General features: G+C 34.9%; 1 protein-coding gene across 1 annotated transcript; it reads left to right on the top strand.

Moving 5' to 3' along the window:
- The first annotated feature begins 8,762 nt into the window (after positions 1-8,762).
- LOC137407180 (tubulin--tyrosine ligase-like) lies at positions 8,763-24,195 on the top strand. The gene is made up of 10 exons (XM_068093783.1): positions 8,763-8,782; positions 9,159-9,343; positions 10,209-10,287; positions 14,671-14,782; positions 15,300-15,378; positions 15,566-15,769; positions 17,935-18,064; positions 19,624-19,723; positions 22,452-22,570; positions 23,053-24,195. The coding sequence occupies exons 1-10, from the start codon at positions 8,763-8,765 to the stop codon at positions 23,180-23,182; spliced, it is 1,158 nt and encodes a 385-aa protein (XP_067949884.1). The 3' UTR covers positions 23,183-24,195.
- Positions 24,196-26,016: the final 1,821 nt, after the last annotated feature.

Genomic DNA, 26,016 nt, shown 5'->3' with positions numbered 1-26,016 from the left:
TTGGTGAGAGTGGTAGAGTATTTTAGCCTCCCTCCTACGCGTACGATACCATCGTCATCCGTGTACGGTTCTAGCTGTTTGAGATGTCCGTTCTCCAGTTGACTTTGGGCTGTTTTGATGATTAGCCTGATAGCCTTTTCTCCCAGTTGTAGGGGCGTTAGTTTTTGTCCTTTCTTATGTATGTCAACCTTGATGAATACAGTGAAGTTGTTGATTGGCGTTTCCCATTTCGATTATAGCTCTATCATCCCTACAAGCCCAGGTATTTCTTTTACAGAGTTAGAGAGGCAGCGTGCTTCAGGCAGCTTGTCCGTTGTGTTTTCCAGCTTCGGTGTAGGTATTTTGATGTCTGACTGCTGAAGGAAATCTGGTGGATTAATCCAATGTGGAATTATGTCCTTTACTTCAGAACCCCTGGATGCGTGGTTGGCAGGGTTATCTTCAGATGCTATGCAGTGCCATTGTCTAGGTGTTGACACATCTTGAATTTGCTGGATACGCTTGAATTTTTTCGCATCATTTGAAATGTAGTTCAGCAATCATAGAATCACACCAGTAGTGTGTGGCAGTGTTAGTAGACAGGAAGTCTTTCAGCTCCCTCTCAAGTACACTCACTAGTTGTGTGGCAACAACAGCAGCTTGAAGTTCCATGCGCAGAATCGTGATCATATTAAGGGGTGCTATTCTTGCTTTCCCAAGCAAGTAACTACACTTTACTTCTCCTTCTTTTTTTATCTGTCTGAGGTAGGCACATGCACCATAGCCGGTGGTGCTTGCATCTGAAAAGCAGTGTATTTCAGTCTTAGCAGCATCTTCCTCTATCATGGTAGCTCTTACTGTACGTAGTTCCGCCAGATCTTGTAGTCCTCTTGTCCACTTTAGCCACATTGGTGTCAGGTCAGATGGTAGTTCATTCTCCCAATCAGCTTTGCGTCTACACAGCTCCTGTAGTATTTGCTTTTCCGTAATGATGAAAGGTGCTAGGAATGTTAGCGGATCATATATTGAAGCTATCAGGGATAGTATTTCTCATCTAGTTTGCATCTCCTTAGAGACCGGCATGGTGAAATGAAAGGTGTCCGTTTGTACACACCAGAGTACTCCTAATGCTCTCTCTGGTTGTTTGAGTATTAGTGGTTATAGTGGCTTCCTGCAGGTTCTGTGATCTTTCTGAAGTTGGAACAGTTTACAGCATTTTTGGTGAGTTTGTTACAAATTTGTGTAGTCTAATATTGCCTTTCTAAAAGAGATCTCTAACTGATTCTATAAGCGCCTTTGCTCCTTGTTCACTACTGACCGATATCAATCCATCATCCACATATAGAGATTGTTGAATAAAGTTTGCAGTTTTTGGATCTGTCTTGGTGTTTCTGTGCCAGATATCTCAGTTCGAATGTGGCGCAACCAAGTAGACATGTAGCGCCAAAAAGGTGCACAGCCATGCGGTATACCTTGACTGTCTCCATTTTGTCATCCCACCATAGGAATCTGAAGTAGTCTCTGTCATGCTCTGTCATCCGAAACTGGTAAAACATTTTCTCGATGTCACACGTGATGGCAATCTTCTTTGTTCTGAATCTCAGAAGCACTCTTAATAATCCATTCAGGAGGTCGGGACCTTGCAGTAGGTGATTGTTGGTTAATGGATTGTTGTTTGAACTTCGTACTGCCGTCAAATACTACCCTGATCTTGTCAGGTTTCTTGAGTGAAAAACTGCAAAAGTGTGGTAGAAACCAACACTCTTCTTTCTTTCCAGGCGTAGTGACTTCTTTTGCATTACACTGATCCAGTAGGTCGGTCATAAAATCTGTGTATTGCTGTTTGAATGTAAGTTCACTTTGAAGTTTTCACCTAGTAGATGGAGTCATTTCTCACCCATTTTTTGGTTGTCTGGTAGATCGGTAGGTCTCTCACGAAACGGCAGTGGCATGGTGACAAAGTCCTCATGATGTGTCTTCTGGATGTTCTTGCTTAGTTGTTGCAGAAATGATCTATCTTCCATAGAGATCGTTTTGCTGTGGTCTTTGATGTTTGTGAAATCTGTCTCCATGATTCTTGTGATCTCGTTTGGAAAAAAAAGTTTTCTTTATGGCATTTTGCATTCAGAAGCTAGCTGATTTCCAGCTTCTCTTTCATGATTACTCTGTGACTGATTCCTAGTCTACCTACACCCTCCCTCTGGTCTACTGTGCCCACCGTGCTCCATCCCAACTCAGTCTTGAAAGCGTAAGGAGCATTACCTTCTGCTCTGATGGTCTCTAATAGGGCTAAGGCACTCATGCAATCATATTTTATCAGCAGACCAGCATCGCACTCAGAGTTCTAGCTCATTCTCCACATGTTGAAGATGAGGCCAGGAAATAGTTTTGCTTCTTGTAGGAACGTGATCTTTGTCAAATTAAATGAACTGTCTTGTGTATGTTGGTGGAAGGTTCAGTTTCTTAGACTGCCTATATCCTCTTACTTGAAGGTTACTGATCATCAGACTCTCTGTTGTCTTTTTTTTGGAAGTAAGGGTAGTGATTGACAGGTTTGTTTTAGTTGCTGGGCATCTGAGCTTGTCAAACAGGTTGTCTAACATGAAGGTAGAGCTGCTCTGGGTATCGAGCATGGCATATGTAAGTAGTTCCCAATGTTGGTTATGCTTGTGTGACACCCAAACAGGTACAATCATTGCTAATGTAAATTCGTCTGTTGTGCTCTATACTTTGCCGCAGGTTTGAACAGTTTTAACGCTTGCTTTCTTATCTTTTTCAGGCTTCTCATCAGTATGTAGGCAGCCAGGGTGACATTTTGAGCATTTGGTACACTGCGCTCTATTCTGACATATTTTGTATGGATGACCAGACCGCAGGCAACCAAAGTATAATCAGAATGTATACAGAATATGTATACAGAATGTATGGGAAGGCCGACTTAAGTTTTTTTCTCGGTAGGCATCTTCTATGTCGACTTGACGGTTAGTGTAGCTGACTTTTTGTGTTTATTGTTTATAGCTGGCTTCACCGTTGCAGTAGCGTCGCGACTTTATGTTGACACCTCTGTTCCATTAACTTCTACTTCATCTTGTAGAAATTTTGTCAGGCCTTTTGGCTTTGGATATACTTTGTGTTTGCGTTTGTATGATGTGAATCTTTTCTTCCATTGGTTGACCAGCCAGTCTGGTAGCTTATCGACTACCTTTCGTATCTCACTCCAATCATTCAGTGAGCACAAAGCTGGAAAGTCATCCATGGTAATCAGACACTGTTGCAGGAATTCTGAGTAGTCGGTGAGTGCATTGTGGTCTTTACCACTAATCTTTGGTCAGCTGTCCAATTCTTTCTTGTAGGCATCGCATATCTTCAAGTCATCGCAAACTTCTCTCTCAAGGCCATTTGGGCTTGTTTGGTAGCATTAGGTGACTTCAGTCTGAAATAGCGTTGTATCGTTTTTATAGCTGGCCCTGCTTCAATTATCTGTAGATGTCTCATCTTTTCCTTTTCAGATATTCCATTTTTGTCAACTGCCGCTGAAAATGCCATCTCCCAGTCAGCATACTTCAGAGGATCTCTATTGAACACATGCATGCTGGGTATTGGTACTCTTTGCAGCTCCATGTTTTGCGCAAAGCTGATAGCAATCGTCTGTGCGAACTCCTTGGCTAGTGCTATACCCCTATGCGTGTCTTGACTGGAGCAGCTTAGAAGGTATGTTTTTTACTGCTAGTTTCTCTTTTCATTGCCTCAACCAAGGCTCGTGTTTTGGAAATAGCTGACTTAACAGATTGACTGAACAGATAGTTTGATGTGTATATCAGACTATTGTTCTGCCACACTGTCATTTTCTTCAGAGTTTTCCCCCGCGTCATTGGATTCTTCTGCTGCTGTGAAAAAAGCTGGTTTGCTTTCCGAGTGAGACTTCTGACCTCATGGCTAATTTTGTCCATGTCCTGTTGAGTACTGCCATACAGCTTTCCATCTGACACTCTGCGTAAATCTACATATACTTAAATTATTTTTTAATCCGCTTCTGACAGGATGCTGATCCAGGTCTCCAGTTTTGTAGTATGGGTAGGGCTGCTAGCTATGTCTTTCTGACGGTCGGTGAATGTAATACAAGCCTTTGATTTCAGTTGCGAGAATTTATTTTGTAAAAATTGAATTATAGTGTCACAGAACGTACCTACAGTAGCATGCAGCGCAGCATAAAATAAAAGTCACAATGTCATGAGTAAAGTTTGTAAAAACCGGCAAGATATTGTGAATGCGATAAGAAATACGTTATAAAAAAAAGATTAGTAATTACCTCTTTATTGGTCTGGTATGGCTATAGGTTGGTTTCATACATTACTCTTGCTATAGATGTAATGTTATGGTAGACTAAACTATAAAGTCCTAACATTAATATCAATAATTTTATGTAGGTTTTTATTGAGGTATCATGTTATACACAATTAGTCAACTTCTGAACGTAGATCATTATTAAACTTCCTTTTTAGTCTTATTCTAGTTTTTACAACATTTAGCTTGTTTGCTTTTGCTTGGGTTATGTGTGTTTTGTGTTGCCTATGATTGTACTAGCTTAATTATTTGATTAGTAATACATAAGGTAAGGTGACAAAAAGCTAACCTATTTTGTTTTTACTGGGAGGTTTCAAGCATGTCTTTAGGTCAGAAATATTATAGTTCCAAAATGATACAAATATAATCTCTAAGTAAACATTGTATAACGCAGAACACAATGGTTGTGAACTACTCTGATTAATATTGGTCAAGACACAAGTGAAGGTGCTAATCTATAATCAATACAAATGCTTACCAGTAAAGGATATATCTTTATTTTTACAAGTCGAACACTTTAAATACACAAATAAAAAATTTAAAACAATAATAATAGTGACAAAAAGTTAAAAAGTTACAAAGCGAAGTTATCCATGTTCTTTTTCTCAGTCTCATCTGTCTATGAGTCTTGACAGTCAAAACATCAAAACAGAGCAGTGACAGTCCTAAGAGAGAGCACTTCAACAGGCAGAAGGAGAATAGGCAGTCATTAGAGCTGTTCTTTTTGTATATCAATATCTCTGTTAGCCTGTGAGCCTATGAGAAATAGATCTACATCTCTGTTAGCTTGTGAGAAGATGTTTAGGTTCGCAATTTCTGTTCTTTATGTATCTGAATTAAATTGTCCTGGGTACATCATGAAAAAGCACTGATTGAAAACAATGACCTATTCCAATTATTTGGTTCGTCTATGTTTGAGGTTTTTCAGCCGTGTACATGTCATCGCCTCTAATTTCTTTTGGCTGTTTCTTGGCTTGTCAATTGATGCATAGTCTTTGCCTAACTTTTTCCTTTTAGAAGTTTTCTAATATGCTAATTGATGCATCTTTTTTGTTAATTTTTCGGAGGATCCTTTGATGTTTTGCTAATAGAATGAGTCGCATACATCTTTTGTGGCTCAGGCTATCCTCCCTTTTGATACCCGGTTTTGGTGATGTCTCCATACAACAACAATTGCAATAAGCATGGTAATTGTTATAACAATTCATATTACATTACACGCAATTAGAGTGAATGAGCTCATAAAAGTTGATATCGTGTAGCTAGTGATACATAATGTTGTCATACGTTACTATTAGCAACAAAAGTTATTAGTTTTGATGGAAACTAAACATAGCAAGCTGAAGCGCTATTATTCCAAATTCTATAAATAAGTAGACTAATTTAAAATAGTGACATGTAGCTAAGGTATAGGCCTAAGATTGTTTGTCGTTTGCTATTTGGCTTAGATGAATCATGACATATACTCATGTCTAAAAATTTAATTGAACTTCAAAAGGGAAGGAGTGTAACATAACTACAGATTTTTTTTTCTTTTTAACTTGTTTATAGATGATAATTTTGTCGAGGTAGCCATGAATCAACAGTAGGTCACTGACTGGCAGCAGAGTGTGGAATTGCTGGTGAATGACTAATATTTTTTACTTGGAAAGAGCTCACCTAATAAATCCGTCATAGTTCCTGACTATTTTTGAGAAAAAAAAAGTAAAATGGAATGTAATATAACCCGAGATTGTTGCGAGAAAATATGGGATAAAGGATTATTGATCAATCAGATCTAACATGAAATATACAGTCAGTGTTCACCAAGGCATAATGCATTTTTTTCAACGAAATATTAATATAGAATTTATATTTTGATAAACAAAGATAAAGTAAGATAATGTTTAGCAAATAAAGTAGGAGTAGAAACTATTTCTCTAAGCTCAAGTCTGTGCTAGTCATTTGGCTTATGCTGGATCGCTTCTGGTAGCGAGGTTTAGATGAGTGTAGCGTAATGCAGTACCTTGGATATTCATATTACTGAGTAACAGCTATACATTTGTGTCAGCTTCTGATTTCATGCCAATTTTCATGCTGTTTAGAATTGCAGCTTCTAGCTGGTAAACATGGATAGAGGTAAGAGGTACATGATAAGAGATGGCAAACTTGCCGGCTGGTGATAAGAGGTTTTTATCTAGCTTTTTCATAGCTCTCCAATGTTTTTGTTTATAGCCGGCTCCTTCTTTACTTGACTTCTTCTGATTCTCGCACTTTGTTCAAATTGTTATGAATGTTTGTTGGGACTAACAGATGGCTACTGACCAATTAATGACAAAGAAAAAATTCTTTCAAACTGAAGTGATCTATTGTATTTAGTGTACAACAGCATCAACAGCGCTGAGGAGGATACTATTAATTTAAGAATTAGCTAGAAAAGACTAGTTTAAAACGGAATTATCCAAAATAATGAAGTGGAAAAATACTTGTATCATCATCGCTCAACAGACCGCTATTTATTATCAACAGAGCAAGCTAATGCTAAAAATTGGTTCTGGCTCTGATCTCTGATATAGTAATTTTACGTTAAGTTTAGGGGAGCACACGTCTTCAAAGTCAATTCAAATTAAGTTTTGTGATCAATTTTCAAGTTGTTGCTGCATGAGTAGCTTCTTCAGCTGTGCAACCCTTTAGACTTTCTTTTACTGTGTTCAGGCCCTAATTAACACACAATATATAATATATTCTGGAAAGCACTAGTTAGCACACAATATATAATATATTTTGGAAAGCACTAGTTAGCACACAATATATTATATATTCTGGAAGACCCTAGTTAGCACACAATATATAATATATTCTGGAATACCCTAGTTACCACATCCTTTACCAGGGTATAAGGGAGATAGCTTTCTAAAACTTTGGTTTTATTTTGCTTCTACTTTTTAATTAGCTTTTGACTTGCTGATATGGCCTGAGGCTACAGCTCTGAGGAGCTGCTATAGTGAATAGTATTTCTTTATACGAAAGTAACCAGTAACAAGTCGGCCATAGTGCTTAGAACATAGACCTATTAACTATACTAACCATATTAACTGTAGTATAGTTAATAGGTCTATCGCTTAGAGTTGACTAAATATCTTGGTTGTGGTATGTACGTAGATTGAGAAACTACTACAAAGTGATACAATATTAGCAACAATGTTTTTTTAGCTTAGCATACGTCCTGTGCGATTTGAAAACCTTAGTAGCTGCATTTTAAATTGATACACAACATATCGTGCTCAATATCGTTTTTTGGTTTCTGTATATAATCTGGCTGTAGTACAAACTACTTTCTGTTAACCACTAAGTTGGTCGTGAAGCAAGGCCGCATTCGTTGCTTCGGTTCTGGCATCTGTTTGTACAATATTGTTATAAGACAAGTTGCATGTTGCTAAACTCGCAGGTTTAAAACAGTTTTTATTATTTCAATCTAGTTCTTTTTAAATACATTCTCAACACTATTTGGTACCCTTTCACAAATAGTGAAAAGTGAGTGAATTGATTACACAATCTCATAAACATCTAATGCTCAGCTTGTTGGTTGATGATAATAATAAACGCTGAACAACATTCATTTTAGTAAGTTGAAAATATTCATGAATGTTTGGAGTACGTTTGGATTGTCTTTACTATTCTTAGTATGCAGATATATACTTTGGAACTCTTGTGTACATCAATAAGTCTTTCCCACTCACTCATAAACACCACCTTTAACTCAGCTAGCTTGTTCAATGATCAACTCTATTAAATTTACACATCAGGAGTGTGTAAAATGACACTCTGAATCTCGAAACTTTTCTAACAAACCATTAGAGTATGTCTCAGGTTCTTGTTAACTCTTCGGTTGCCTGGCGAAAATATGGACAAACAGTAACTAGTAGCATTGATTTTTTTCTGGAGATGTTTCAAATAACTGCTTCATAGACTAAACATTTAGTTTAGTCCTTGACTAAATCTAAAATAAGCTACTGTGTTGATTGACGAGTATATATAGAGCAAAAAGAAGAATTTTTAAATCAATCGGAGGTTATGAGGCTGGATGCCTTTTAAAGATGTGATTACACTAAATTTTAGCCGATTTTATCAGAGATTATAGATTTTTTCTATCTTTTGAAGTTTTTCTTGTTTTTCAAGCAGTCTGATTGTCAGGATGTTTAAAGATTAAAATTGACAAGACTTGATCAGAGTTAAAACACTCAGTTTATTATATCCTTGAAATCCAATCAAAAGGTTTTATAGCATTCACTAACTCACCGTACTTTTCGGACTATTAGCCGCTACTTTTTTCTGATGATTTGAGCCATGCAGCTTATATGAGGTTGCGGCTATTCTGTGGCTTTTTCTTTCATCACTAGGGCGCATTAACCAGAATCTCCGGTTAGTGCGCCTCTAGCGATGAAAGAAAATACGAAACGATGCCTAATGGTGCTGTTCCGTTAGACACTAGGTTAAAAAGCGTCGGTTAATACGAAACAGTGCAGTTAGTCACTGTATCGTTTTAAACAGCAAAGTTGCTGCCGCGTTAAAAAAGCACCGTCCCGAGTTTTGCCGCCTATACAAAGGTGCGGCCTATGTATTGTTTTATTATCGTTTTTTGGAAAATAAAGCAGATGCGGCTTATATAGGGGTGCGGTTTATAGTCCAAAAAGTACGGTACTATTTAAACAGGGTATCATATTGTCATTGTAACTAGGTTATACTGTCTGATGTGGTTGTGTTACTTCTTCACTACTGCTAATCTCTGTTAAGTTTCAACTGTAACACATTTTGCTTTGCACATCATTTGTACCATTTGAACCTACTGTTTGCAGGGTTAGACAACTCTTGCCGAGAATCATGACATACATACTCATAAATAGAGACCCAAATAGCAGCATCTACAAACAGGTCGCTAAAACATTGCTTGCACGAGGTAGTTGGAAAAGGGCAGGGCCAAGTTCTCTTAACTTCAATCTTATGTTCGGAGACCGAAACAATCTTCCTTATAACCAGCTAGGTGAGAAGTTTTGACAAATTTCATACAATCTCATCTTAATCAATAATCAATCTATAATCAATCTATAATAAATGTTATAAGTTAAAAGAATAACAATTATTATTTACAAAAGTTCTCAAAAGTTTTAAGTTTAAAATGTGTCTCTGAACAACAATGGTAGTGCATAAATATACTAGCTATGTACATCCGTTATCTACCAAACAAAATTACATATTCTCTGGTTCTAGCATGTAGGAATTGCTAGTCATTGGTATAATAGCACTATATTACGGGGGTTTCTCACTCAGAAGTTATGTTAATGTTATGTTAAACTGTATATGTATATATAACCAACTTATACTGTGCCTGCAATTCAGCCGTGTCTGCAAAAGGCTACATGTGAAAGGGTCACAGACGCACTATGTTACATGAAGCGTGTTTTGTTTTCCTTCCATGCAAATTTTTTACCATTATTAATGTTATTACATTTATTATTTTTGCTGTATTACCAAAGATTGCTAGTAGTATTATGTTATTTTATACCTTCTAATTATTGTTGTTGTAAGTTTTATTATTATTAGTGTCAGTTAGCAAAGATATTTTTTATTACGTTTGTCATCTCTGTCGGTGCCATATGCAATTTATGTAATAATTCACCATTAATGTAACTATAATTACATTAATGAGAAATTCTGTAATGTACATTAATATTATATTATGCAAATATATCATGTCTATTAATTACATTAATATGCATTATAATTGTGAAGTTTATTAAATGTATTTATTTGTATTATTGATATCGCATTGCTAGTACTTTTATGCCATTTATGTTGTTTTTAATGTTTTTTGTGGAAAGTTCTACATCTTCATTCTTGTTGACAAGGTCAGCAACCAGGACAGATTCAACTGGTCAACTACTACAGGGGGTCCTCAGAGTTGTGCAGGAAAGTCTCATCCTTCAGGTAGGAGAAAGCAACTCAACATCTGGGTGTGGAGAGCAGTCAGTTGTACAATAGTATTTCTATTGTTTGAACACGTTATACGCCAGTCTATCACCTTCAAACACTTCTCAGCAAACTTAATTTTGACTTGCAACAAAATTCACATCACAGTTATTTGGTATCAAAAGATTCACCATGTCTTACTCTGCTGGGTTGTAGGTGCAAAATATGTAAAAATGTGATTACAAGATTTTAAAAGCTTAAAAGCGAACAGTTAATCGCCGCCATCAGGAAACTGCCATAGATTAGAATCCCTTTCCAAAACGGCTCAAATGAGACGTAGCTGAACAAGATGGCTTCTGTTTACATTTTCATGCAACCTCATTTGTCGGAATATTTTCACAAGTATACTTTGCACATTCAATAAAACCATGTCTGTTGTCCTTACACGTCTATTTCATCATCATTGTAATGCTGTCACTTTGAGCACTGATATCTCAAAACCCACTATAAAAATTCGTTTAATTTTTTAACCTTAGCTTAGAGGATTGCATATCAGCCTCTGATAAACAGAATGAGCCTGTTGGTCACCTGTGATAGTCGAAAATGCTGCAGAAACTATTCGCGCTGTTTGGCATTAAGTATGAGTCACATGATCAGATTACGACTAGGCGATTAGACCAAGCCGAAATGAAACTGTAAACTAGCGAGCATCTATATTTGGTAACTGCTCTTTGGTAAAACCCGAAGTGTGTCATAAACTAGTGCTACAAGAAGTTTTATATCGAGCCTTTTATTGGCTTTTCAATTCACGTGAGAACATCACGTGTCAAAACAATAACGAAATCGTTTGACGACGTCAGAGTAATAAATTAATTCCAAACTACGGCGGTTTCGTGATGGCGGCGATTAACTGTTCGTCTTTGAGATTTCAAGAACTTGCAATCACATTTCCACATATTTTGCACCTACAACACAGCAGATTAAGACATGGTGAATCTTTTGATAACAAATAACTGGAATGTGAATTTTGTTGCAAGTCAATCTTTAACAAAGTCATTTTAGCATGCCTCAAAAGTAGGACAACTACCCTGCATATTTACGTGATTCCCAACCATTAAACCAAATATAGCCAATTTGGGATAACGAAACCTGCTTCTGTAACATCAACTTGTATTGTCATTGTTCTTCGCGGTCCTTAGAGGCAAGCCTGTTTATTACAGTGTGGTGAACATCATTCATCAGTGTGAATAACTTAACATTCAGCCAAATTTTGTTTTGCAACGTAATGCTCCTGAAACAAATTTTTCTATTTTATAGATATGCATGCAGTATAAGTATATATGTAACATATATATACACAGCATATGTATATATATATATATATATATATATATATATATATATATACATATGCTGTGTATATATATATATATATATATATATATATATATATATATATATATATATACATGTATATATATATATACATATGCACATGCATATATGCAGCATATGTATATAGGCAGCATATGTACTGTAATGCTTCTATTTGAATGCAATGGCACTCTATTTTTCAACCCTTCCCTTATGGTGGTAGTGTTTTATTAAAAGTGACGTTCAAATAGAGGAATGGCGTTGTATTTTTCAAATAGTTTGTCAGAATTTCGGGAAGCTAAATTGAACCCTTTTACGGGCAAAGTTAATGTTGCCTAAATTTTGTACTCCTTTGAGCAGAGCGACATTAACCTTTTTGGATGCAATAAATCTGCTCTAACTTAAACTTACCTCCAACTTGTCATAGATCTTTAAATAAATATGCATTGAGGAGCCGAGAAATATCTCTACCGATGAATATCTATTGCTTGTAATTAACCTACGATGGTCTTATACCTTATTCAATTTGTCGAAACTTTCAATTTTTTATTTCATTATAATTTTGAAGGCAGGTTTTTATTTTATAACTATACTAGCTGTGCTACCCGCGTTACCTGGGTAATAAAAAAGTCTTTGGACAAAAAATTGATTTGTATTTAACATATAACATTTTCCATTCTAACTTTCAAACTACATATCATGAGAGAAGTGTTTTGTGTAGTTGAAATAAATTAGGAGAAAAATAAAAACAACCGTAAAGGTTTTAAAACTTTGTCAAACAACTGTAACTTTCAAACTTCATATTATGAGGAATTGGTTTTGTGCAGGGAAACTAAATTAAAAATAAATAAAGCAACTGTAAAGGTTTTCAAACAGCTGTAAGTTTAGAATTGCATAACTTGAAAGAAGTTTTTTTAAATAAATTAGAAAAAAAAAATGTAAAGGTATTTAAATGTAAAATCATTAGAGAGTATTGGCTAAATATAGTCTATTTTGCTACGATTACAATCAAAAATTATTTGGTATACATTTATATGATTTCAGTTCGTTTCAGTGTTGGCATGTGAAAATATCGTAGGCTATAGACGTACATAGAGTGGTATAGAAATCCATAGCCATTATCTAATGCCATCACCTCCTGGTAAAAATCATCTTCATTAAAAATAGTACCAAAATACTATGTTAACCTTAGTAACTATAGATACTTACAATGACTTTGATGCTAGCTGTACTAACCTGCATTGCTCTCGTATTACAAAAGTCTTTGCACTGAAAATTTATTTGTATTCAACATATAACAACATTTGCCATTCTAACTTTCAAACTACATATCATGAGAAAAGTGTTTTGTGTAGTTGAAATAATTTAAGAGAAAATGAAAACAACTGTAAAGGTTCTCAAACTTTGTCAAACAACTTTTAGACTTCATATCATGAGGAAAATGTGTCGCGCATATCAAATAAATTTAAAAGAATGAATGATTATAAAAAGATTTGGATGTAAATGTGAAGTAATTAGCAAGTAATGGTTAAATTAGGTCGGTTTTGCTACGGTTACAATAAATGGTGCTTCCATAATGATACAATTAATACGAACTGAGAAAACAAAATAGAAACCCCGAATATGTAGAATTAATAATAACAATTCGTTGCATAGAAGTGTGTGTATAAAAAAGATTACTGTTCCAGCAGAACATATCCATCAAAACCTTGAATACAACAATACTGGTACCACTTGATAGTGATACAAAGGTAAAAATAAGACATCAGACTGTCTTTGTCTGACTGACCGGAGAGATAATGTCGAGGCTATTCCTACGCGAGATAATATAAACGTCCGAGTGAGAAGAATTGGCCTAGACCCAAGATATAATAATGGAACCTTACGAAAAATATTCCCTAGCAGGGGCGTCGTAACGTGTGGGAGCATTGGTTAAATAATCAGTGTGCGCTATAGCTGGAACGACACACATACTTTGAGAATTATATACATGTCTATAGATTTTACAAAATTGCTTAAAAGCTCATTGCACTTTTTGATATGTTTGCTACAGTTTACAGCTAAAACTGGCTTTTCATGTGCAATAGAAGAGAAGTTATGAGCGCCGATCCATTGTAGGCCAAGTTTAGGTAATCGCAATGATGCTATCAAATAATATGCCATAAATATGCAAATTTATAAGTTATATAATAATAATAATCTATCAAATGTTAAGAATATATATTCAAGAACAAGTGACATAAACAAACCATGTCTATAATACATGCATAAACAAAATTTAAATTTTTGAAACACAAATATTTGCATCGTTTGCTCGGCCAGTTGCGTTCTGATTGTTGTGTTTGTTTGGAGCCATTTCACCTTCTGGCTTTTTAATACCTTCCGCAATGTCTACTGACTTCAACTTTTTTTCTGTCCTGTTGAATTAGATGATATTAGCATCCAAACAAATATTTTTAGCAGAGCAAAACTTTTATGCATTGCTTTTTCGAACACTTTTTGTGAAAATAATGATAAACTGTTACACACATGCGCTAAGCGTAACTTTTATAGCATGAAAATAGTAGTACAGATTCCATCATAAATGTAAACCGTTTTTCACATACGTCGAAGTATCGAGACTGCATTAAACAAGGAATACTATTAGCCTGGTACAATTATTCATTACTTTTATTAATTATTTATGGTGTTGCTAACAAAGTTTTTTTTTAAATCGTAAGCTTTGGAGTTAGATAATGGACTTCAATACAGACAGCAACCACGAAAGAATTAATTGTTAATGATATAACTGAGTCATTATTGGCACCATTTTGTGGATAATTCTACTGATCCCTTGCTATTATGGATTCGTGAAGATCAAAGAATGTGAAAGTGACGGTCAAATGGAGGTGTCGTTCAATTAAAGGGTAGCGTTCAAACAGAGATTTTACGGTATATGCAATATGCGTATTTATGCAATTTATCTTGATATGTAACATACTAATATACATATTGTCTATATATATAATAAATAAACTTATATCGCAGGCTTTTAAGAAGCTACAGGGAGCAATTTGGATTGGAAGGTTATGACTTTCTACCTGAGTCATATATTATTGTACCAAAGTCTTCCCACTCAGCCAATCAACCACCTGTTAAGGTCTGTCCGAGTGTGGATATCCCTTTTTTTCTAGCTCTTGATATTTAGTGCCGCCTTCAGATATATTTTATTGTGGTCTAATTTTTTATTTGGAGATCTTTAGTCACTACAGTTTGGAAACATTCAAGTTACAAGACCTTTGCAGATAATCTATTACTTCTTACAGAAAGAAAGTAAAAAGACAAATCATAAATTGAGATTCTATGAATCAAGCGGGTCAAGAGGAGCAATGCTTGCTGTTACGTAACTCTTGCGTAGGTTGAATCAACTTGGCCTGCTAAAAATAGCCTATGCTTTTCATTTTCTAGCTATAGCAAGTTTGATTTGTGAATGATATGTGAGTCGTTTCCATCGTATCTTAGGAACCCGTGCTAACAAAGTTTTAATCTCATCTAGCTAACAAATAGCTGATCATGTTCCTACTCTCTGAGGTTCATTGTCAGGTTTGCAAAGTGCCAATGGTATCACTTCTAACTAAAAGACAATTCATTCATTCTTTTTACTTCTTTATTGGCAGGATGACAGAGATTCACTGCTGGAAAGGCACACTAACAGCGATCATATCTGGATAGCCAAAATTTCTACCGGTTCAAAGGGTAAACAGCTGATATATTTTTAATTATTCCTGCGCAGCTATGACTAAGGGCATTTAATTTAAGACAACGTAAGTTTCCTGTTGATTTCTTTGGATAAATTTTAAATTGACCTAAAGTTCCTCTATATCACTAATCAACAGTTTAATTATTCATACTCTCTAGATGCAGTTGGTGAATTATGTTGCAGGATTAGGAATTATCATCTCACGGAATATTCAGGAGCTGCTATCAGCAATAGATGGCCAAGGACAGTCACATATTGTACAAAGGTACATAGAAACCCCTCTTCTTTTACCCAAAAACAGAAAGTTTGATATTAGAGTGTGGGTTCTACTCGACCAACAGTACAATGTTTATATATACAGAGAAGGAGTTGTCAGAACTTGTTCAGGTGGGCACAATTCTTGCATTCACTTTTTTCAATGCTTCTGTATAATTTGAAAAGTTTTATTTCAATTCGCTGCTAGTACATGTGTTCAGCTTTGATCATGGAGTGGTATTGTATCAGCAGATATGAACCCATCCTTTTCCATTTTGTTTTTTTGTCATAAACTTTCAAGAAACGAATTCGTATTTCTTGATTTTAATAATAAAGTATTTTGATAATTTTATAACGCATTGCCTCAGTAGAATATATAGCCTTTTTTATTCACTTTTGGTTCTGCAGATGCCGTCAGTCCTACTTAGTGAGTTAGCTCTTTAACAGTTGTCTATATCTGTACCACCGTGTGAAATGGTTCTTTTGGAGTTGTATAACCCTCTACCTTTAATTGAATTTATCCTCTAGAATGTTTAAAAATTATTGAAAAAATCTGCACCGGTTGATGGTAGAGATGCCCTGATTCTAATTTCACCAGCCGATTCAGATACCGATTCAATATACCGATTCTCATTGGATAATCATCCGATTCAGATACCGATTCAGATCTTTTGGGTTGCATAGATAATTGTTAATTTTATTATGTAAATATAATGCAAAGAAAATATAAATATTTATGTATTATTTGTTTGTATTTATGGAAAATGGACATACATGTATATACATTCACATACTGCCATATCGTGCATCTAGTAACAAAACAGTCTATGGTTCTTGAAATCTGTTATTAATAATGGTAATTACTGTTAGTGGTACAGCTTTATCTGTGATAATTAAGTCTTTCTTCTACTAGTGAACGAACTGCTGCGCCTGTACTGTTTAAAGAAAATAAATGTTTCATTTAATTACCGTTAGTGATTCAATTATCTCAGTGAGACGTCTTTATCTTCTATCACTATCGATGTAGCCAGTAATACTGAAGAAGGACTCACTTGTCACAGATGATGGAGGACAGGCTAAATACCGATACGCCACTGAGGTTATTTTATGCGATACAAACGATACATCATATAGTCAGGATCAAGAGAGAGATAGATAACTTTATGCATCAGCTGCTCAAATTACTTTCGTAATGCAAGTAAATAGAAACATTACACCGCATTCTTGTTTCTCATGATTGTTCTTTTGTTCGTGATTGGCTGCAATAAATCATATCGCTGTAATTGGGAAATACCGCACTTTGTGATTACACCCTGACTAAAGCCAAAATATTCCTCAGCTGTGTGGATGTTTATTAGGCTATAGACATGAAATAGATTGTGTGACAGGTTCAGAAATCATTAGGTAAAAAGAAGGAACTTGCAGCTGATGATTTGTTATTAGTGTAGCAGGCTAAAATACGGTTTTCTGCTAAATAGTTGACCTGTAAAAAGTATCTGAAGTTTCCGATTTTTTAAGAAAAGATCGGCCGATACCGATTCAGATACTTAACGCCCATATCGGCACCGATACCTATTCCGATATTAGAATCGGGGCAACTCTAGTTGATGGGTTGAAGTCAGTATTTTTAGTTGCTAATAAATACCATTTTTGCTCATCCTTTCTTTCATTTAATTTGGTTTAAGAAGCTAAACTGTTTTAGTTAAAAGCAACATGCTTGCATTTAAATATCTAGCATTACCACAGAGGTGTTATGTTGTTTTCAATGCCTCAACTTAAGAAATTGTCATTCCTTTTTATATTCATTAGTAAGGAAAGATAACTTCACAGCTTTTCAAAGGTTTGCATTGAGCTATCCAGTCGGAGGCAGTGTTTTAGCCTTTAGCTCTTCTTTAATTCAGACTTTGAAATAGCAAACCAGAATTGTTTAGATTAGTTGATGACAAACTTAGCAAACCTCATTTTGTTAAACTAAAGGTCAAGGTCGTCAAGCACAGGTATCTTTATGAAATTGCCAACTGCCATAAAACCTCTAATTGAATGCCATCTTTATTTGAATGCCACTTGTAGTTAAACGCCACTTTTATTTGATCGCTACTTTCATTTGAAGAAGAGTTAATAGAACGCCTAACGCCTAAGAATGAACACCAAGGCGTTCTATTTGAACGCCTTGGTGTTCAAATAGTCTTTGAATGCCTTGGTGTTCAAATAGAGGTTTTACGGTATGTTTCCTGTCTTGAATATCATTGGCTGCCCTGTGACAGAATGTTTGTTACAGTATATTGATGTGTCTGTAGATGCATATGACCCACATGATATCACTAAACTAACAAGTCACCTCTCTAACCACTGTCTTCAGGAGCAACTATCTCCTAACTTTGGCCTATATGAACCTAACAATGAGATATTTTTTTCCGAGTTTGATAGGTGAGTGCTTACTGGTTATAAACTTTGTTCTTTGCATGGCTGATTGTCAGTAATGTTTAAAGACTAAATACCTGTGAACTTTTAGCAGATTTGTGGCAGTTGATAGCGCCCCAGCATGTGGTGGTTTTGTGGCTATTACTACTAGTATTTTTACAGGTAGATTTCTTACGGATGCTGCTATCAGCAGAGTTCATAGCCATGAATGTGATTGGCTATTGTCACGCTTATATATATATATTGCTTTATATAATATATTACTTTATTGGCAATAATTTCATTTCCAATAGAAATGTTTTTTAAATTAGGCCATATACAATAGTAGTAAAACAAAAAAAAGTGCTACAATTAGCCATTAAAATTGAATAAATAGTTTGACAAATAGTGTTTAAAACGCCTTTCCCTGCTGAGAGAATGGATATTAGGTGGAAGATTATTAAAGCAGCTGGCAATGATATTTTCAAAATAACTGGTAGTGGTTGTATGCAATTTGTTCATATCACGTAAGTTGAAATGAGTTGAGAACCTGTAACTGTCATGTATTTTCATGATGTAATTTATTATTTATTTCTTTTATTTAATGATTTTATGGCTTATGTATTTTTATGTCTACTAACAGTGTTTAACAGCTATTTTTCTCTTGGCAACGTACAGCAAGTGAGAATTTATTTGGTAAGGTTGACAGGTGGTTGATTATATGATAATTAATCATAGCCTCTAACCTACAGTGAAAGACTGATATCTTAAAGATTGCAGTGGGTTTTTTAAGGTGAGTCATACAGACAGGTTTCCTGGGAGTAATTTATAGTTCTATAGCTGCTCAGTTGCGATTAGCTTTTTATTGGTACTAGCACCCTGGCACTCTAATTTGTTATGAGAGATCGGCAGGTGTACCAATAAAGCAAGATTATAAGTATGTGCACTATAATATCATGGAAGGGCAATGGTTAGCGCAAGAGGTAGCATGTCAATCATTCCTCTTTCGGGGTTGGCGGCCATGGAAGGGGCCGCCGAATTTCTATGAGTTCAATTTCTGTATGGTGTACTCTTGTCACCAACCTCCAAGCATGGCATCAGACAGAGGGATGAACATGGCTTTTACCATAGTGAAGGTTTAACATTACTTATGAATGTTACATATTATGTAACATTACATATGAATGTTACATATTACATAACATTTAGGTTTAACATTACATATTACATATGAATGTTACATATTACATAACATTTAGGTTTAAAATTACATATGAATGTTACATATTACATAACATTACATATAAGTTGTAACATCAAACATGTTGTTATGATTCATGTGCATGTAACTTTAAATAAATTAAGTTAATAAATATTTTAATCTGCAGCCACGATCAAGCCAATTAGACAAAAAGGCCCAATTTTAGTTACAAAACATTTTAAATTTATGTTGGTAGTTTTTTATTTCTGTGATGAACTAGTTGAAAGTAAATGAAGTTCAAAAGGAGTTGTTTTTCCAATGCAAGTGTCAACAACCATGCGAGGGGCCGTAGAACCTCTACTGTATTTAATGCTGGTTTTTACAGTATACTCACCCAGATATCATCTGGTAGATGCAGCCTCTATACTGACATCCTGCCACAGGTGGACAAGGTAGTGTCTGAATGTCTACTCGCTATTCAAACTGTGAGTCTATAGAACAGCTAAAATTCCATGGTAGTTTGTGTTCCATATGAATACTAGCGAAATGTTCTGCTTTGCATGGGTAATAAAAAACAGCTTATTAACAATACATTACCTTACCTACCTTACCTTTAAACTACATCACCTGCTACTGTTTATAAGCTGTTTTTATTACCCATGTAACGCTGGGTATTCACCTAGTGAGGCCAGCTTGTTACCAGCTGATCAGCTCGATATGTGTAATGCAATGTCGTTATGCTATTTCTCTTCACTATTACTGACCATTATGCTCAGTTAAATGCATAGTCTAATGCACATGTGTCAAACTCACAGCCCGCGGGCCATGTCCGGCCCATCTTGTAATCAGATCTGGCCCTCAACATCATTTTACATTTTTGTTATTCATGGCCTATCGATATCAAATGCTGATGACATAATACTGTACAGAACTACAGATCCCATAATGCAATGCTTCAGCTGCCTTGTTGCGAACTTTTCGGGTCAATTTAACCTGAAGTTTGTTTCAGAATGATATTCCTGTCTGTTTTTATGCATATTTATGTTCCAAAACAATTTAGTTTTAGTATGTTCAATAAATGTTTAAACTGTTCGGTCCGCGACCTACACGTAAATTGTGTTTTAGAGTTTTGGCCCTTTGTACAATGTGTTTGACACTTGTGGTCTAATGGATAGGCTCGAAGCATCCAGACCTAGAGGTTCCGAGATCGAATCCTCTGCAAAGTGGATTTTTCATTCCTAAAACTTTACCGCTATAACTGCATAGATAAATGTAGCCAGACATTCACATTTATATATATGGGCGTGTTCATAAATAATGATGGGACATTTAGAGTTATTTGATGCAGTAAATCTATATTTTATATTATCTGAAGCCAAAAAAATACTGCATCAATTAACTCAAAGAATTTTATAATGGGAGCAAATGTGCATGTGTAGTTGGCATCAAATAACTCGAAATGTCATCATTATTTATGAACAAGCCTATACAGATTAGCATCATCTGTGAGATCATTTTAACAGCCAACTGCAATTGCATATGCACAGTACAAACTTGAGTACATGGTTGCGCATGCATTTTTTCTTTATTCACACTGCAAGCGTCATGTATCTATGTTGGACAAAAACTATGTGTGGATGATACATCTGCTTAAACAGCTCTATACACCAGCTATCTCATTCATCCACTGTGCACCATCATATGTATGAGTGGACGCTTGCTATAAACACTTGTATGGTTGTATGGTGCATTTTTTTCAAACAGTTTATGTGCTGTGTAAGTGGTTGTATGTTAACCTAATATCGGGAGCTTTTAAATGGGTATTTGGGTTGGAATTGAATGATTCGATATTATTGATTCAACTCAATAATTTGAATTGAATGATTCAATATTATTTATTCAACTCAATTATTTGAATTGATTCAATTCTATTGGTTCAAATCAATTCAATTGATTTGAACCAATAGAATTGGTTCAAATCCGAATTCAAATCAATTCAATTGATTTGAATTCGGCTTATTGAGGACTTCGGCTGTTTCACTGTCCATTCATTCATTATGTTTGTATTTGGTAGGTCATAGTGACTGCCTTTGCTGGCTTGAATTAAAAGTAGCATCGTATTAAATATTACGCTGGAACACAGCAGTATAGTCATCTGGGGATATATATGTTTGTGTAAGAAACTTCTTATCGCTGAGTACTGTCAAATTTGAACATAGAAACATCTTGACATACCATTCAAAATTTGAATTATATTTCTCTGCACATTCAAAGCAATTTATACAAGTAAAGTTGTGTATGCAGTTCTTTTTTGTATAATTGTATATTTTTATATTTTTTGTTCAATTCATAAGTATTATAAGTATTAGGTTTTTATAGTTTTAAAATTGTGGGTTCCTAGAAGACTAAGGAACAACGTTTTATTAGAATTAAAATAACAATTTAAAGGAAACGTGGCTAAACACTTTCAGATTACTTACTTGTAAGTTCTGTGAAGCTGCTCTAGCAGCTCCACAGAACAACAGCTAAAGCAGCTGTTGTTAAGAAAGTGAAAGTTCTGTGTATAAAAGGTCTGAAACAAGGAGATGTGTGAACTGAATAAAGTAAGCAAAAATAATTGTTTTAAACGTAAATTGTATAAAAATGTACATTAGTTTACTTAAATTTATGTAACCTCAGTCAGACTAGTTTCATATCTCTATCACCGCCTTTGCGTACACACCATACATGTAGGTTGTCTGTGTCACTAAGTCTACAAATAATTAAACACCTTTAATGGAAAAGTGACGTGACAATAGAAGCATCTTTATTGATTATCACTATATTTAGCTTTTTACATTAAGTTGTTAGATAGCTAATATAATACATCTCTTGTACCGCTGTATATAATTACCTAAAATGCTAATCTTTATACTTTGTTGCTCTGATGCAATTTTTTAGAAACACAATGTTTTCTTATTAGAATAGTTGTTCCAACACGCTAATGTCAGTACTGATTACCCTCAAGTCTAAGTCTGATTGTACCTCAAGATTAACTATTGTAGCTAAGCATAACAAGTATGTAACACGCTGCGGATAGTGCTTACTATATGGCTTCATATTTAATAATTATTATATTTATACTATTATTGGCCTTTATATGTCAACAATAATAATAATTGTAACTATAATAATGTCCCGAAAGTTAAACTTATATCCTCTCTATTTTGGTAGAAGATCTCACCTACTGGATTTGACTACCAGAGTTTTCAACTCTTTGGGTTTGATTTCCTCTTAGATGATACTTATAAAGTCTGGCTTTTAGAGATCAATGGAGCTCCAGCCGCTAGCCGGTAAACTTTTGTTTTAATTCTTACAAGTTCAACATATTTTTAATTTTAGTTAGGATGTGAGTAGGTTTTGAACACTCTTGCAAACTTTGTTGGAGTGCTAAGGGGAGATAATTATATAATATTTGAGCAGATTTTCGAAGATTTATGTTCAGTTAATGTCAATAGGAAAGTTGACAATCGTTAGTTTTAATAACCGGGAAGAGTTCTTTAAGTAACAAATATAAGTATATTTTTATATGCTTATTCATATTTTTATTTGGGCATTATCATGCATGCATCACGCAGACGCTTTTTAGTTCAATTAGTGACCAACCGGTACATTTAAATGAAAACTTAAGTTCGTAAATACAATTTTTTTTAGTTGCGCTTTTTGCAAAGATAGGAGGCAGTAAGTCCAGCAATTTTTCTCTCACCCACCCTTTCCATAAGCAGCCCATTGTTCATGTTAGCTATAAACTGCCTTTACACTTTGCTACTTGCAGCTCCCTGAGGGATGAGATGGCCGATTCTATTATACAAGTGTGCATAGATCCGATTTTTCCTGAAGGAGCAAACTTGTCACCTGAAATTAAACATAATTTCCGACCGCTAGATTTTGTTCGTGGCAACTGAGTTCATCAAGTAGGGCGAAGTGAGCACCGACCCTGTTGGAGTGTTAAAAATATGTACAGGGCAGTCAGATTAGGTAATTTCACTTCAGGGATAAGACAGCAATACATCATTTGCTAGTTGAATAACCTATATATAGAAGAAATCTCAGTGTTTGTCTGTTGTTCGTCTGTCCAGTTACACAGTAACTAGTAACTTTAGTTACCAAAAATCACCTTCGTACTTAATTTGAATTTATGAAATTCAAATCGCACGTCTGCTAACAAGTGCCTGTAACCACTAGGCTATGCCATTCGTTTCATTCCAAACTCTTTATCTATCTTTATAGCGATTGTACATGTTAAACATATACTTTTTATTATTAATTAGTATTACCTTTTACATTTGTTTTTCTTTAGAAATGTTCTTAAAGCTTTTTACCATTACCTATTTTTTTAATTTGTAATTATTAAATGTGCCATTTTAATTTCAAATGTGCCATTACACCCCATTTCTGGTTTTTCATAAGATTGATCGCTAAATCTGTAAAAGCTAAATATTTTTCGCGTGGAAAATTGTATTATCTGGAGTAGGAATTGCGTCTATGTTCTCTTTCCGTTCAGTCAGACAAAGTATCAGACAAAGTCAGTCAGATATCTCATTTTTACATTTGTACCAGCATTGAGAGGTACTAGTATTGTCTTAATCCAAGTTTTGATAGATAGCTTCTGTCTGAACAATAACCTTTTTTGTACACACACTTCGAAGCACCTGCTGTTTTTATTAATTCAACATATTCATGATTTTTAATTTGTTTTCTCAGCTCATATTAATTGTATCATTATCAAATCATTTTTCGTTTTTATCATAGCAACACAGACTTTATGTAGCCATTACTTGCTAATTATTTCACATTTAACACTTTTACAGTTGTTGTATTTTTTTCTTAATTTATTTGAACTGCACAAAACACTTTACTCATGATATGAAGTTTAAAAGTTAGAATGATAACTGTTGTATAATTATGCTACATGTAAATAAAAATACACTTTTGTGCAAAAACTTTTTATTACTCGGGCGACGTTGAGCATTCACCTAATCATTTTACAAAGTAACAGAATATAGATTAGTGATATTGTGATAGATTCTTAAAACGAATATTTCCATAGAGCTACCATTTCTGATGCCGTTTTATCAGCAAGTTTTGATAAATTTAAGAAGGAAAAAGAAGTCAGTTGGCAACCCTGAGTACTAATGAAAAATTGAAAATAGCTTCATGGCCTGATCTCCATGAAGTTGTGATACTCGTATCTAAAAATTGCAAATCATATTTTGCGCATCTGTTCCTCAGTCTCAAGTGTAGTGTAATTCTCATGGTCGCATGTTTGGACAATTTTCCATGGTCAGATGTATAGACTAACTTTTACAATGTCAAGTGTAGACAACTTCTCATAGTTGCATGTGTAGACTACGGTCCACTGAGATAACTCCTTCGAATTCTCATTGGACTCTGGTTAAAATTTGCAACTTCCCAATTTTATTCTGCTTTAACCTATACTATATTATGTTGAACTTTTATACCTGTGTACTGCGTTAGTCTGTAAACACACATTCCTGTAATAAAACCTCCAGAATATAATATTATATAACAATAGCATAACATAATAATATAGGATTATATTATTGAATATACCATATAAACTCAATAAGTTGAACTTGTGTTATTGCAACTACATATTTTTTCTGTTAATATGTCTTTGTCACTTGCTGATGGTGTGAGTTGCGAAAGGTATATGAATGAAGAGTGAGTCAGACAGCAATAAAAGTGGTAAATTTTTTGAGTGCATACACTTGCTCAAAAAGCTGAAAACCCAGAAGATTTCATTAAATTGTAAAAAAAATTATCTTAAGTACAATACCAAGGGTCAGTTATCTGTCCACAAATTGTCTAGCACACTGATTTGCAAAAAAGGTTTTAGTGGTTCAGCAATAGAAGGTTGTGGCAGTATATCAACAAACCTTGTAGGTATAAAGTTACATAATGTTTTGAAAGTATAGCAACAAAGCTTGCAGAGGTATAGTGACAGGAGCGTGTGAAAGTATAGCAACCCAAACTGCAAAAGTATATCAATTGTTATAAAATTATAGCAACAAGCTGTAGAGGTTTAGCAACAGAAGGCTGTAAGACTATAGCAACCCAAGCTATAGAGGCATAGCAATAGAGGGTCTATAGCTATGGTAGATATAGATACAAAGGATAGCAAAGGATAGCAGAGGTATAAGGACTATTTTCAAGTACAAGTGTGCATAGTTCACTTTCAAACACAGAGTTTGAGGCTAAGTTCTCTTATTACAGTTCAACTGTGCAACGCATCTCTCATCAAACAAAGGTTCTTAGCAGCGTCCATGTTTCAGCTTAAGTCTATAGTTGAAAGTCATCCAGAGAGCGTATCATAGTTTCATGGCTGTTGCCTGTAAACAGTTGATTGTAATGTAAGAATTGAGTAAATTACTGTAAAGCATTTTACACCCTGTAGCAAATGTGTCAGCGCATATTACACCCAGTAGTAAGTGTGTCAGTCACATATGACACCCAGTAGCAAGTGTGTCAGTCGCATATGACACCCAGTAGCAAGTGTGTCAGTCTTTGCTCCCTTTTCTCTGACTGTGAGGTTAAATGAGCTTAAAAGACACGTGAATCAGTTATTGACGTTTGGACTCCCTTGTGTAGCTGTCTGCTAATTGGGTTATATTGATTTGTTAAACTTTGAGAGTTTCTTAGATAATAATAGATGAAGCATTAAGAAACCAGCGCGCGTTGCATGCTAAGCATTATTGTCAGCAACAATTGTTGATTG

The sequence above is a fragment of the Watersipora subatra genome, chromosome 10, assembly GCF_963576615.1.
Source record: "Watersipora subatra chromosome 10, tzWatSuba1.1, whole genome shotgun sequence".
Lineage (NCBI taxonomy): Eukaryota > Metazoa > Bryozoa > Gymnolaemata > Cheilostomatida > Watersiporidae > Watersipora > Watersipora subatra.
The sequence above is the reverse complement of the archived record's forward strand: the minus strand, read 5'-3'. Positions and strand labels throughout refer to the sequence as shown.

Excerpts from the sequence above, each read along its gene's own strand:
- LOC137407180 (XM_068093783.1), top strand. The coding sequence starts at position 8,763 with ATGCCTAATGGTGCTGTTCC. Across the intron at positions 8,783-9,158 it reads ATGCCTAATGGTGCTGTTCC|GGTTAGACAACTCTTGCCGA; the intron begins GTTAGACACTAG and ends TACTGTTTGCAG. Across the intron at positions 15,770-17,934 it reads AGTTGTCAGAACTTGTTCAG|ATGCATATGACCCACATGAT; the intron begins GTGGGCACAATT and ends ATGTGTCTGTAG.